This window comes from Rhinolophus sinicus, chromosome 8 (genome assembly GCF_057876585.1).
Source record: "Rhinolophus sinicus isolate RSI-liver-muscle chromosome 8, RSI-T2T, whole genome shotgun sequence".
In the NCBI taxonomy this organism is placed as follows: Eukaryota; Metazoa; Chordata; class Mammalia; order Chiroptera; family Rhinolophidae; genus Rhinolophus; species Rhinolophus sinicus.
In genome coordinates, this window is record NC_142508.1 from 6,952,094 (window position 1) to 6,966,914 (window position 14,821).

Consider the following 14,821-nt stretch of genomic DNA (forward strand, 5'->3'; position numbering starts at 1 on the left):
AAATGATTATTAAAATTTTATTTATATACAGTCGAGAACTAAAGAACTGTACTTTCTCTATTAAGGTTACCAGAAATACAGGGATCCAAAGTATTATTAATTCTTTTTCAAAAGTAGTCATTGCTAAATAAATTCTCCAGCTGAATGCTAAATACTCAGGAAATCTGTGGACCCTTTTTAGCTGGAAATTGGCCATCCTGGGGTCTCAACAGCACGGAAGTTGGCACATGCTAGAAATCAGGGCTTCCCACCCTTAGCATTTCCGGCCAGTGGTTCAGTGTAAGTTTGCTCATGTGTATCACCTCATAATATTGTTGGCACTCCTTTAGGTTCTGACATGCTTCCTTTAAAAGCATAGGAAGAGGTAAAGTTATAATCAGGTTCATGCACATGTGTCCAGAATATTAAAACCATGTTATATGTGTTCCTATAAGGGAGAGGGGAGGAAAAGAGCCACTGCTTTATTGTCGTATGTTCCCTCCCTTTGGCCCACATTTCCAGGAGTGTGGGTGGGTGGGTGGGTGGAGGACGGGTGGGGGGCGTAGCTTGGATGGAAACCTTTCAGGCATTTGCAGCTGAACTGTAAGTGTTATTGATTATTCACTGGCCGGTAAGTCTTTGGCGTGTTCCCCGCTCCCTGGGAATGAATGGCTGACTTTGTAATGAACGCCAGAGAAACACAGCTCAGTTTGTAACGGATTTAAATGGACCATATGCATTAAGTGAGGGGCACCTACAATAAGCTTGTGGTTTGTTCTTTACATTAAAAAAAATTGTTCTAAGATTGTGTTTCTGTTCATACAAGATATGGCAACATTAGAAGCAACTTTGTAAGACATAGAAAATCTTGAACTTTAATTGGAAAGACAGTTAACTGTCATAATTTTAGCACGTTCTAAGTTTGTGTGCACGAGTGTGTGTTTAGTTTTGGGAGTAACTGTTTTAGTGATACAAGAAACAGCACAATGAATGTTTTTAAAGTTCAAGTTAGAAATAGTTATTTCGTGACTCCTTTGTGCCAGAGCCTCGGCTAAATTTTGAAGATAAAAGGGATGAATAATGTATAAACTTTTAAAATGAGAACTATATAAATTTTATTAACAGAAAGAATTAAATACTATGGTTACGGGTGAGAATGATTAATGAATTTGCTCACAGATTCCCCTTTCTAACCTCCTTTAAAAAAGCTTTTAACTGTAGTGCAGACGTGATTTAAGTGTTTATATGATATAAAGTTAAATACAGAAAAAGTTAATGATTTCCCTCTCCCCTTCTCTCATTCTCCTGAGGTAATTGGCTTTAACATGTTACACATTTTTCTATGTTCATTTCTGGTAACTCTGGATGAAGAGAAATATTATATGTGAGAGAAGTATGAAAATACTAATAGAATTGGGAATTGGGACATGCGTAAATTCTTAAATGTAACACTGATTTGTAAAAATCTTACCCTAAGCTTTGAAGAACGAACGTTTTCTGGGTTCTCTACAACATATTTCAGTGGAGGGAAAAATCCTACATTTTTTTCTTTAAAATAAAGTGAGTTGCTTCTCCCTTTACCGTCCTGAGAATCCTGTTATAAATCATTTCCCCTAGCTTCTTAAAAAAACTAAGATCCACTTGTCTAATTAGCATAAATTACTTGATTTGGGGAGGAAAGAATGCTGGAGAGTGTTTCACAAATTATCTGCTTTTAATTTTTACTCTGAGACCCAAATAACCTATTATTTTACTAATCTTTTTGTTATATTCTGTAGTATTTAAAGATTGTTGGTCATCTTCTTTGGTGTGGGGCATGTTGCTTGGGAAGGGCTCTTTATCATTTAAACTATTCTTTTACTTTTCTTTTTTTTTTAAATAATATAAGCACAGGGTACCAAATTCATAAGATAAAAAATATTAACAAATAAAAAGTACTGCTCCCTTCTATTTTTGTGTTCCAGCTTACAGTTTCTTCTTTGATAGATATTCATGGTATTTGTAACAATATATGTATATATTATCTTTTAAAAATTTTTATGGTTTTGTAACATAGCCATGGATTTGCACCTTGCTTTTTCCACTTATTTCTATTTGGAAAATTTTCTATTTTAGATAGCATAGAGCTGTTCTGTGTGGGACATAGCATAGTCCAGTACTAGTGGGTTGTGTCCATTCTTTTTCTATTAAAAACCAAACCAAACTTTTGGACATTCTGCTTACAAACTACTTTGTGTGTCTGTCATTTCTATGAGAAAGAAGAGTGGTCGAGAAACCTGACCTGTTCTGTGTACTTCACTTGGCCCCGACCTGAGTAAGGCCCCTCACGGGCTGTGTGTGGGCGCTCGCTGTGGCCCGGTGCACACCATTAGCTGGTGTCACATCTCTGCAGGCTTGTGGAGGGCTTTCCTCTTGAAATCTCTAAAAGCCCACAGTGCCCGTGAGACAAAAGTGTCCACCCACGCTGAGTTTAGTAGGATTTTCTCCAGGGTGGGTTGGACTCTTGATGTAATGGATTCTCTGTGTGTAATCAGAATTAGTGCAGAGCACACAGTTATTTTGAATGTAAATCTATGTATTTTCATCTTTTTTCTTTAAAAAAAAAGCAAACAAAAAGACTTCCATTTTATTCAGAAGTACTTTGATCCCGTGGTAGTGTGCTATGTAATCAGTGTCAATTGAAAAAGCAGTTGCACGTGCATAGTAAACTCTGAAATTCCAAATAAATATCAGTTGTTTTTTTCTTACAAAATATAGGTCTCAGAGAACATCAGTCTGATTTGAATATGCCCCAGGTTAGCTTCATTTGGACTTACTTCAATGATAAATATTGGTGGTGAGATTCTTGAATCAAAATCCCATTTAAGGAATATTTAAAAAGAAAAAAGAAGGTATCCATATTGCCATTATTCATTCACAGAGTTATTAATGTGTGAAGCCCGCCCAACCCCCAGACACTTCTCACCCAACCAAACCCAAGCATGAGGTCTCAGAGAAGGTGTCAAAAAAGGGGGCGGTAGTTATGGACATGTTGAACCTCTTTGGCCCTCCTCCTCTTGCTGGCCAGGGAAAGGGACGCTGTACTTTCTGAGGTGGTTAGAAATGGATTGAGGTTGGAGGAGTAGCCCAAGGTTAAAAGGGAGGCCCTCTGTTTGTCTCAGAAGCACTTGCCCAACTTCTATGCATTCTGCCTGCAGAAAACATTTTAAACGGACTTTTCAAGCGTGAGTGCTCTTGTGGGCCCGGCTGTCAACGTGTCAAAACCGTTGCGATGGACTATAATTTTTTAGTACTTTATGATGAACCCTTAGAGTTATGACATACCATCTACAGTTTGCTAGGCAGGGACTGATTTTCTTGACTGATGGGAAACAGTTTATTGTGGCCCAGGTCAGAAGGGCCGGGGACAGCTGATGGAGCAGCTTTGAACTCTGTCAGCAACTTGTGAGGTGTCAGTGTGCTGAGACGAGCTGAGAATCCTTTACGCCTTTATTTAGTGAGCATGAGGTTATTGGGAATGTGGATATGGCTAACCTTTGCAAGGGTCAAAAAAGAACATATTTCTTGGTATGGCCTTCTCCTTTTCTGTCCAGAAAGACTCAAGTTTGTCAGATGTAACCTCCCTTCCCTATTTCCGCCCACTTACACAGTGGAAAGCTACTAGTTGTAAATAAAAAGTTCTTTTTTTCGGAACTAACATGCATTTCTAGCAGATGGGAATTTCTGTGAGAATTTATTGGGGCATTTTGTTTTTAGTGGCATAGTTTATATAATGTTTGGATTGCCACACTTGGACAGACCCATTACCCTTGCATCATAGGAGGAAATGCTCTTAGATGGAAATTGACTTAACATTTCTGAATCTATTTACACTTTCAACCTGAAGGATTGAATGACAATAACTAGATATATGCCCAGATTTCTAGGGCTCAGTGTTATATTTACATAGATTTCTTTCTTCCCTAAATAGGTAATAAATGGAGGCATCAATTTAGCTTGAAAAGGCTTAATCTATTCTCAAATAAAATATTTCCTAACTCTTTAATTATATAGTTGGACTTCTATGGACTGTCTCCACTTTCTTCAGATTTTTCTTGAGTTATGATCAAAACACAGTTTAGCTGTTTTAAGGAAGGTGATTGTTTTTTGTTGCTGTCTCTTCTAGTATCTTCCTGGAACATTCTGTATAATATTTATTTAAGACTGTTACTGAGGGCACCAGAATCTAGAAAGGGCCCTTGTGTTTCTTGAGGTTCTTACTTCATTCTGTGAGGAATTGTGTTGGGTATGGAATAATTTGTCTGCAGGCAAAGTGGGGGGAGTCACTTGATTATTAGAGTAGCTGGAGACAATTTATTGTAAGTGGACGTAAAGTCAGAGTTGGAAGAGCCACTCAACAAATATTTATAGAGTGCTTATTATGTGTGTAACACTGCTGTAATTACCGGACCCAGGCGCTCATGTTCTCCTGTAGGGAGACAGGCATTAGAAAAAGGGATGCTGAAAACTAGAAATGGAAAATGTTCATGTGAGTAGCTTATTAGTCATGAAGTTGGTACCATATGGGCAAGACTGGAGGGAGCAGGTTTGCATGAAGGAAGGGTAGTCAGGAGTTTAATTTGGGGAACGTTAGTTTTGAAATGCCTGTTACCTATCCAGGTGGAGTTGTTGAATAGGTAATGAAGCATACGGTTCTGGAGTTTAGGGAGAGAGCCTCAGGTTGGAGATAGGCCGTGAGCCTCAGGTTATAGATGGTATTTGAACCCATATGAGGCCAGAGGGCAACGTAGGGAGTTGGTATAGAATTAAGACAAGGCCCAAGTATAGACACCTGGCGCACTCCTGGTATAGAAAGAAGCTGGGCATGCTCAACATTTATTCCACAAATATTTATTGAGGGCTTTCTACTTAGATGAGGAGTAAGTAGAAAAGGAGACTGAGAAGGAGGGGCCAGTCAGAAGGGAGGAGAACCAATAGAGAGTGGGTTCCGAGAAGTCAAGGGAGGAACATGATTCAGAAAGGAAAGGATGCAAGAAGTGATCTTCTCTGTTATGCTACTGAGATGTGTTGGCCCAGATCACAACTGACGTGCAGCCATTGAATTTTACAATAGGAGGTCATTGATGACACTGACAGTAGATATTTCCAGGAAGTGGTGGGATGAAAACTCACTAGAATGAGTCTCGCTGAAGATTGAAACAGAAAGATGGGGTCCAAAGATGATGTAGGGCAGAGTGACCACCTAATTTGTCATCCAAACCAGGACACTGTGCCAGTGGAAGGGGGTGCCACTGGGCTATATCAAATGGTTGCTCTTGGTGGGGGGGACGGGGCAAGAGAGATTTTGCAGGGAAGTATCTGTTTATGTCTCCTGTATGTTTACTTTCTCTGAAGCAGTTTCTTACATGTGACTTGCCAATTCTTAGTCCACTGGTAATTCGATTATTTTAATAGACTTTGGTTTGGAATATTTGTTCAGAGGTTCTTAATAGTTCTGCTTTGTTCACGTGCAATTTATTTCCTCAACGAATGAATTGACTTGGCAGTTTTGATTTCCCTGTGCACACTTAAAACAACATCCTGCTCTTACACATGGAAGTTTGTGCAATTTGAAAATGCAATTCGGTGCCCAAGAGTTTTCATTATTTAATTGAAATACTTTCAGGGATGAGAGAGTCATAATAATGGTTTTTGGTCCTCTAACAAAATAGGTATTTATATAATGACAGGCATGTATTTTGTCTCCTATTGATTTTATCTGAGTTCCAGTATTTTCTTTTAAGCAGAAATCATGAACCCTTGATGACTTGCTAATACATGTCAGTAAATTTTTTTTTTATTGTAAATTGTTTCAATGTATTTTCACTTAGAGTACTGGTGTTTAATTCTTTTTTAAAAAACAATTAAAGAAAAAAGCAACCCATTTATGTTTATTTATTTAGAAAGTTACAAATAACTTTTATTGTATGCATATGCTATAAATATTTTTTTTCACAAAACAGAAATTAAAAAGGGTGAGATAAAGGTGAACAGTCTTTAAAAATAATGTTGCTATTTATGATAGCTTTCTACAATCATTTCTTACTATTTCAAGGCACCATATCAGTGGTTCTCAAATTTGGTTACCAAGTAGACTCTCTTATGATGCTTTTAAAAAATCATGAGACACAGCCCCAGTGCAGGCATGTTGAATCAGAATCTCTAGGGAATGAGATTGGCTATTACTTTTTTTAAAAACCTGTGACTGATATTCAGTGAGGTTGAGATTCACTGCTCTGTACACTTAAGGTAGATCCATCATTTGTGATAACTGATGTAACTCCAAAATTCATATTCTTTTATAACCTCCCTCTCAGTTCTTGTCAGTGCTGGTTAGCTTGTATAAGAAGCTTGTTATGAGCCACTTCTGAGAGGTACAGCTGGTCACTTCTGCCATTTTCTTCTATGGTTATGCTTTGGCAAAATTTGTACTGTCTTCAATATGTGTTGAGAAATATTTTTAAACTATTCATCCCTTTTCTGATGATAATTTATGTAAAAGTACATAATTTTACTTTACTGGGGCACAGGTAAACTGCAAGCAAAGCAGCTTTACCCAATTGCTTTTATGAGAAATTGTTTTTATACTAAGTTCCTTAGCAATGTAGTAATGTGACAGACAGATTGAATAAAGTAGATAAAGTTAGTCTACGGTGTCTTTTAAAATTAAGTTAAGAGAAAAATACAATGAAGGTATGAGAAATTCGTTGTGGTTGAAATTTAGCTCTGTGTAGAAAGAAAATAAGGATTCCAGAGTTAAATGAGGGAAATAAAAGACTCAGTTTACTTACTTTCTTTTACTTCTTTTTTCCCCACAGGGAAGTTGAAATACTGCATTGTGATCCTGAATCAGCCTTTGGATAAATATTTTCGTCATCTTTGGAGCAAAGGTAACCCTTCACGAGCGTTTATATTTCTTTGCTTTCTTACTCTACCTGGGACGATTAACATGACTATTAAATATCCTGGACCCTAAATGGAACACCAAAAAGTGGACTTCATTTTAAGGTGATTTAATTACTGAATTATCAGAAGAATCTATTATTGCTTCTCAGCTAACCTGTGTGTATATGTGTGGTTTCCTCAGCAGGGACCAAAAGGGCAGAGTGACAATGCAGCCTCACTGTAGTGTTTCAGAACTGCTGTGTAGATGTTCATCCCCAGTACTCAACAAGTTACGTTTAAGTGTGAATATTTTGGGCACCAGTGACAATGAAAAGCATCCACAAATCTCACTTGTCCCAGCTTCCAATAATAAGACACCTGCAGGGTGACCAGGTTTGCAAAATTAGAAAAGTAGATAGAGGTTACCAGTATGTTAGAGTCTCTAGGGATGCTGAAAAACATAGTTAAAACTGTAATAGTTTCACAGAATAGTAATTAATACTTCTGTGAGGTTTCACGGAAGACAAAGGCTTTATTAACTTTCTAAAATTGTTCTTTGATTTTTATAGAATTAACTCTAGGCTAGAAAATAATATTAAATGTCATTGGCTGTTTTGAACCTCTATTCTTCTTCCATGAAATTGTGAGATTTTTTCAAAGGGATACTCCTGACAAGTTATCAGTGTAAGTTTTAGGCCTCTGTATAGATGGGCAGAAGAACTTTGTTCTCGTTATATATTGATGCATATTCCTGATCCTCGCTTGGCATTGCAGAATTCTCAGCAACTTTTGGTTATGTTAAAAAAAAAAAAATAGATTGGGAACGCTGTTTCAAATGCATTTATTGTTACCAGCCTAGATGATTCATTAGTCAAATATTTATTGACTATGTAACTTCTCACTGCTTACAGACCCAAAGCTTTTTGCATCATGATTACTTGATGCATCTTGTTTACAAGGAGGCATTTCATAATCCCAGTCCTTCTGCTGGGGTATCACTAGCAGTGAATCACGATCCACATTGTGTATTCTTCCTGTTCAGCAGCGTAGGGAACATGGCAGGCATAGCAAAAAGGGGCATTATCTTTGTTCTGGCTGGAAATAGGATAGATTTGTCATCTTGGAGAGAGGAAAAGAGATAAATATAAACTGAAATGTGTAGGAGAATGGATGTGAATGTACAGAGAAAGCAAATTTACAGATCTTGACAAATACAAATATGCCAACTTAACTATGTATTTAGCCCAGTAGATTCAATGGTTCTCACTTATCCATATGGCTCATCCATGTCCGTACGCTTAAATTCACCGGATTCTTCTTTGCTTCGATTATGTAGACAGGACTATTAGTTTTATTTTCCTTATTTTTTAATTTCATTCATCTCAATTATAACGAAATCAAAGATGTCCTTGAGAAATAAACTTTTGATCAAAACATTTAATAGGCCTCTGAGTGCTACGAGTATATTCCAAGACTCCTGATGGTTGAATAAAATACTGTCTCTCCTTGTTGGGAATGAGATAGGGATATGGTCGTAATATTTCAAACGGAGCACTGTTTCTAGTGTTCCACGTTTTTTTAATGAGACATTTTTAGCAGAGGCCTCCATAACAACTTTCATTCCTTTCATGCCTTTTTTTTAAAAAAAATCTTGCCTTACATAGCAAAGCAAAATATATAACATGTTAATGTTACAAATTAGTCTAAAACTAGTATTTTTTCCCAATAATAACAGAACTGTAAGCATGCTTTAATAACTTACTAATATTTTTTTGGATAGGTGAATTGTTTCTCCTCTTAGAGTATAAAAACAAATTGATAAATCTACTTTCAGGGCTTTATAGAAGCAACTGTTCTTTCTTCCATAGGAGAAAAATATATTGAAAGAATATGCAAACGTTTTTGTAAATAGAAAGCAATGTTTTCATATTTACCAGCATTAAAGGCTGTGTGTACATTGCATGTGTTAAATGCGGTGCAGAAATGGTTTGGAGGTTCTAGTTGTAGAAAATGATTTTTATATCCTGTCTGCTTTGCAGGAGATACTTGGTCCTCGCCCACAGGTCTTTGACATTTGGTCCTTCACATGTGCCATTACTGGCTACTGAAGCAGGAAGGATCATTACTGGCAATACAGCCACAACAGTTATTGGACTAGTAAAACATGGTAGTATTTTTATATACTAATCCTGTAAACCAGAAGTATAAATAAATTTCACATTTATTTGAACTCAGGGATGTTTTCTAAGAGAGGATGTTTTTGACAAGACCAAATATCAGGGACCATTTGGCATGGACCGAATATATTCATGGACATTTTTGATTGGACCAAATTTCAAGGACTGTTTAGCGTGGATCAAATGTCTCTGTGGACGATTAGGACAGGACCACATGTCTGCTAATCCACATCTGTGACATCGGTTAATGTTCTATAAGCATAGAACAATGCACTAGTGTATCTAAGTAGAATTCTGAGGTCTTTCACAGTAGTTGGAGACATTCCTTCTCTGTGTCATTCATTTAGTTTAACAAAATTTGAGGTTGTGCTATACGCATTTACATTTTATTCTTTATTAAGCACAACTGGCATGTAAGTTTCTGGAAGGAAGATTGAGCTAATGTAATACCTGTATTCCTTGCGGAAAAAAAATTTTGGTTATGGTGAATTTTGATTAACTCAGCAAATGAGAAAATATTTTTCTGCTAGCCTTACTTTGGAAATTATAAATCATAATCGTCAAACTCCCAATTAGTATGAAAACAGCTTGGTTAAGATTTAGTCCATTCTCTTATATTCATTCTATCTCTGCATTCTTGAAATATCGTATTTTGAGTGTTGACCTTTGGTACTTGGAGATCTTTTCCCATTAAATTGGGTTTTGATTATATTTACCATGTGGTACTTATTATGTCAGGAAAATTGACTATTTTACATGAAGATTTTTAATGCTTGTGACATACTTGTTAGAACAAATTGGAAGTGCTTATATATTACTTAAGGAATATTTCTATTACTGTAGTATAGGTAACAACTTTGTTAGCATTTCTACTTTAGAATTAATATAAAATTTACTTCTGCCTACTGGTGAGCCTTTTAATTCTCTCTTAAACAATTTTGTATTATACCATTATTGATATGATATTGGTGTCTATTTTCCTTTCTTTCCTTTTTATTTTTGAATATTGAACTAATGGTAATTTCACCTGCTTTATATTCAACTTTGATTCAAAATTAAAAGATTTAGCAATTGTGGTACATGGATAGTATCATTTCAGTAATTTAAATAACATTTCAAGTAAAAGTAAAAATTATTAATAGTTAATTGAACTTCTGTTCTTTCAGGTTAATGAATGCTACCAGCCAATAGTAAATATGTCAGCAAAATAGTGAAGAAAAGTTACAGAGATAAATAACAAGTTATTTATAACTATGGAATGAAAAATCATAAAATTGAATTAACTTACAAATGTATATAGAGGAATATTTATCGCTGAACTTTTTATTACCAATGCTCCTTTTTTCTTTCTTGGATGTATCAGGACAGCCTTAACATGGTATCTAACAGATGTTTGGCCCATCAGACTAGGAGGTTATTACCCTTGATTGATTGATTGGATGCTGTCATTATTTTATTTCACTCGACCTTTCCAAATAGCATGTTATCAGCTTTGGTACAATAAATAAAAGAGGAAACATTTCTCCAAAACAAGCTAATACATGTTTACCACTTACATTTATCTTCTTATAACACTGGTAATGAGATGTGCTTTCATTTTTTATTAACTTATGAAATTGGTTGTTTTTATGATTAGTTTCTTCAAGTTTGCATGATTCTTGCCCATATTTATTTACTATATTTGGTATTTGGAATGATTAAGATCTTAGTTTGGGACTCTTACATGATATAATACATGGTAAAGATACTTTTAATTTTAAAAGTAGCTATTGGAAACTTTCTCAAATAAACTAGTAATTATGTTAATACTAACAAAGGAAATTAAAGAACTGGAAACTATATTTTTAACTGTGAGTATCTAGAAAAAAGTCTATAGTAGATAACCAATATTGTAAAGGGAAAAAATACAAATATTTCTCAATATACCAAAACCAGAAAAAAAAAAATTTCCACATATGGATGAGTTAAAGAGAATTTTCCAACTTCAAAAATTCCTTTATTTCTTATTTCAGTTTCTCAAGGAAATGGGATGTTTCCTGAGCAGATTTAATAGGATGAATGAACTAATGTTCCTTTGAGCTTTTGGACATAAGCATAACATAAAGCAAATAAAGTGAAAGAACTTCGCAGGAGGCTTAAATTCGTTAGCACAGCATAGATAGTGATCGTGAGAATCCAGATTTTTAGTGGTCCATTGATGTCAGAAATGGAGGCTGTATTTATTTCCCCCTTCAGTTTTTATCTGCTTCCAACTCTTTGCTACCTGTAGTCAATATATAAAGCAGTGCTTTTAACTGTGTGTTACCTCCCCTTCCACTCCCCAGTTTTGCTTTATAACTGTGATTGGAGAACCGCAATAGATCATTTTAATTAAACAGTATGGAAGTTTTTCATGGGGGACTAAATTGAATAGAATTGTTTTAGCTGTGAACTTTCCATAGTGGATTAAGATTTGTTTTCAAACTGCTAAACTGATGCCAGCTCTATTAGTCTTGGCCTGAAATATGCTCTCCACTGGATATTTCTGTGTGTCTCTTACTCAACACATTTGAAACTACCTCCTCTTTCTCTGCAAATCTGAACTTCAGGGGACTTAACCTCCTGTGTTATTCACTAAGGCTCTTTCTTTGAAGCCCTCCTGAACTCCCCACTGTTCTTTTTTTCCCAACCTTCCAGAGATGTTGACAACTGTTGTCAGTTTTTTCTTGACTGATTCTCATCCATTTCTCTTTCCTACCCCAACACATCTCTTCTGGGTACTAACCCGGTCCTACCTAGTCTGTTGTAGTTGTCCTCGGAATTATCTGCTCATTTTTTCTTGCTCCTGTCTACCATTTTTACATCCATTTGCATAGGCTCTGAAGCTCCCACTTCAGAAGGTGTGAAGGTGTCACGGTTGCCTCCAGGATCAGGTTCCGACTTCTTAGGCTTTTCCTCGTATAGTCAACACTTCTTTACCATCCTGCTTTTATGTGTGTTGTCTTCACAAGCAGACTCTTCACTTTCTGAGGGTTAGGTCTTTGGCTTCTGTCTCTGAGGTCAGTGCTTAGCGTAGCGCCTTGGAAGCTGTGGGTCATTAGAGATTGTGTGGAAGAGAATCTCTGGTACTTGTCCCTCTGTCTGTCTGCTTTTCTTCCCGACTGCCCATCTGCTGCTCTCCGTTCTGCCAGTCTGTGAGCCTGCCAGCCTGCTTCTGTGTCTGGGCCAATTTGTTTACTGTTCTTTCATGCCCTACATTTCCAATTTGAGAAAAATGAATCTGATGCTTGCTACCGTGTTTCCCCGAAAATAAGACCTAGCCGGACCATCAGCTTTAATGCATCTTTTGGAGCAAAAATTAATATGACCCAGTCTTATTTTACTATGAGGCTGGATATAATATAATATAATATAATACAATATAATACAATATAATATAATGATATAATAAATACAGGGTCTTATATTAATTTTTGCTCCAAAAGGCGCATTAGAGCTGATGGTCCTGCTAGGTCTTATTTTCGGGGAGACACGGTAGCTACTTCACCCCTTTTTTTTAATAGGCACATAAATCTTCTCAGTTTATAGACATCCAAGATAGCCAAAACCAGTTTTTTTGTTGTTTTGTTTGTTCACAGAACATCATTATGTTGCCTTCTTGAGCCCCTGATAACATGGCAGATCTGCATTGTGTATACCAAGGAAAATTATCCTTATAGAGCAGACAGTATTTAAAAGATTCAAAGTAGAAAGCAGTGCTCTTCATTATGTGTGTTTTTGTATTTCTGATTATCTTTCATGCAACAAAAGTGATAAGTTAACATTATAGATGATGGCAGAGTTGTCACAGAATCATTGCTTTTTATGTTTAAACAACTAATTCCAAATATTATTTTGACAATCAGATATGTTGCTACCAGGTGGCCGTAGTTCTGTCATGTCTCTGTAGTATGAACAGTATCTTTCCTAATCTAGTGACACTTCCACAGTATAAACCATAAGTTTTCCATGTGTTAGCATTAAGAAGTGAATGCAGAGTTGATATTTTTCAGGAGACATTTAACAAAAATCACACATTTTGCCTTAAAGGATCCTACCAAGAGATTGAAAAGGTAACCCACATTAAACTAGAAATTGAAAAGATAACCCACATTAAACTAGAGATGGAAAAGATACAAAAGATAACCCACATTAAACTAGAGATTGAAAAGATAACCCACGTTAAGCCAGCTGTACAAAAGCCCTCATATTATGTGGTTCCATTCACATAAAATGTGCAGAATAGGTAAGTCTACAAATACAGAAAATGTATTACTGGATGCGTAGGGCTGAGAGCTGGGGAATTAGGGGAGAACTACCAAAAGGTATGGGGTTTCTTTGTAGAGTGATGAAGTATTATAAAATTGACTGTGATGATGTTTGCACAACTCCCAGAATATTCTAAAACCACTGAATTCTTTGAATGTGTTAATTTTATTGTATGGGAATTATATCTCAGTAAGCTGTTACAAAAAGTAGTAGACATTAGGTATAATTTAGTATCTTCTAATTTTTATTATCCTAATAGCTCTTAATATTTGTCTTGATTAGGGTGTTCACTTCTCCTAAGCTTTGCTGTATACCAAAATTTGTCCAGCACTGTCCTTGTTTCTGGGTATATTCATGCAGTTTGGGCAAGGGGTTCTCAAATTTAACATGTTGTCAGAATTCCCTGGAGGGCCCAACTTTGGCATTTTCGATTCAGTAGGTCTGAGGTAGGGCTCAAGAACTTGTCTTTCTGACAGTTTTTAACAAGAATATCTCTGTTCTGGTTTGAGAAGTAGTGCTTTAGGTCTTAGATTATCAATTCTTTTAGCACAACATTTATTAGCTTCTGAGCCAATGGCCTTGGCAGATTTAGATTTTAGCTCTGTATAATGTCTCATTCTGCCCTTCTCAGATAGCATCTCTCTTTTACCTGTGAGAACATAGCTGTTTGTCGGTATTATATTGGGTTTCCTTTTAGGAACACTTCTTTCCTCTTTTCTGCGTCATGGGCTCCGTGTTTGACTGATAGTTTCTCATTTACTATCCAACGTTTTGATCTCGATGGTCTAACATTTGTAGCAACTATTTCTTTTTGTTAGTCTGCCTTAGTTTGGGAACTCTGTAATGCTACACAAAATGAAGTACTTTGAACAGAAAAATAATAAAGCTGAATTCTTTATAAAGTGATAGACTTACGAAGCTAGACATGAGTGCCAGATACCATTGTTGGTATACTTCACTATGCCTGGTACTCATTTTAATTCCCAGGTCAGAGTGACTTTAGTTTGTTTTCATTAGGACAATCTTATTGGAAGTACTTTTACTAGGTAAGCCTTATGTGGACAGTGTGACAAGCATTCATGATTCGCACTAAATTTTTCATGAAGGAAACTGCTTTCTGAGGAAATTCATCTTCTTGGTTTAAAATAAGCAAACAAAACATTTTCTGAAAAGATCTCCTTAGGCTCCTGTCAGTGTAAAGTCCTTAAGCCTCTTGTCCAATGTTGAGAATTAGAGATGGTTCAAAATGCTTATTAAACTAATAAATGAATGAGCCATCAGCTGGGGACCCGACAGACTGTTCCAGGGGCGTTCCAGGGACCATGAGATGAGACCCTTCCCTCGAAAGGATTTACAGCATGGGAGTGTGTGCTGTAGATCAATCAGTGAGGATTTTCTTGGCATCTGAGATTGACCAGGGCTCGGATGATGCTTGAAGGGAATCCGAGAGGCAT

General features: G+C 36.3%; 1 protein-coding gene across 7 annotated transcripts in view; it reads left to right on the plus strand.

The window, feature by feature from the left end:
* Positions 1–14,821, plus strand: part of TPK1 (thiamin pyrophosphokinase 1) — a 258,145-nt gene that overhangs the window by 37,316 nt on the left and 206,008 nt on the right. For all 7 annotated transcript variants that reach the window (XM_074315230.2, XM_074315234.2, XM_074315231.2 and 4 more), the window contains one exon: positions 6,837–6,908. In XM_074315230.2, coding sequence (XP_074171331.2) covers positions 6,837–6,908 — 72 coding nt within the window. The remainder of the gene's footprint in view (positions 1–6,836; positions 6,909–14,821) is intronic.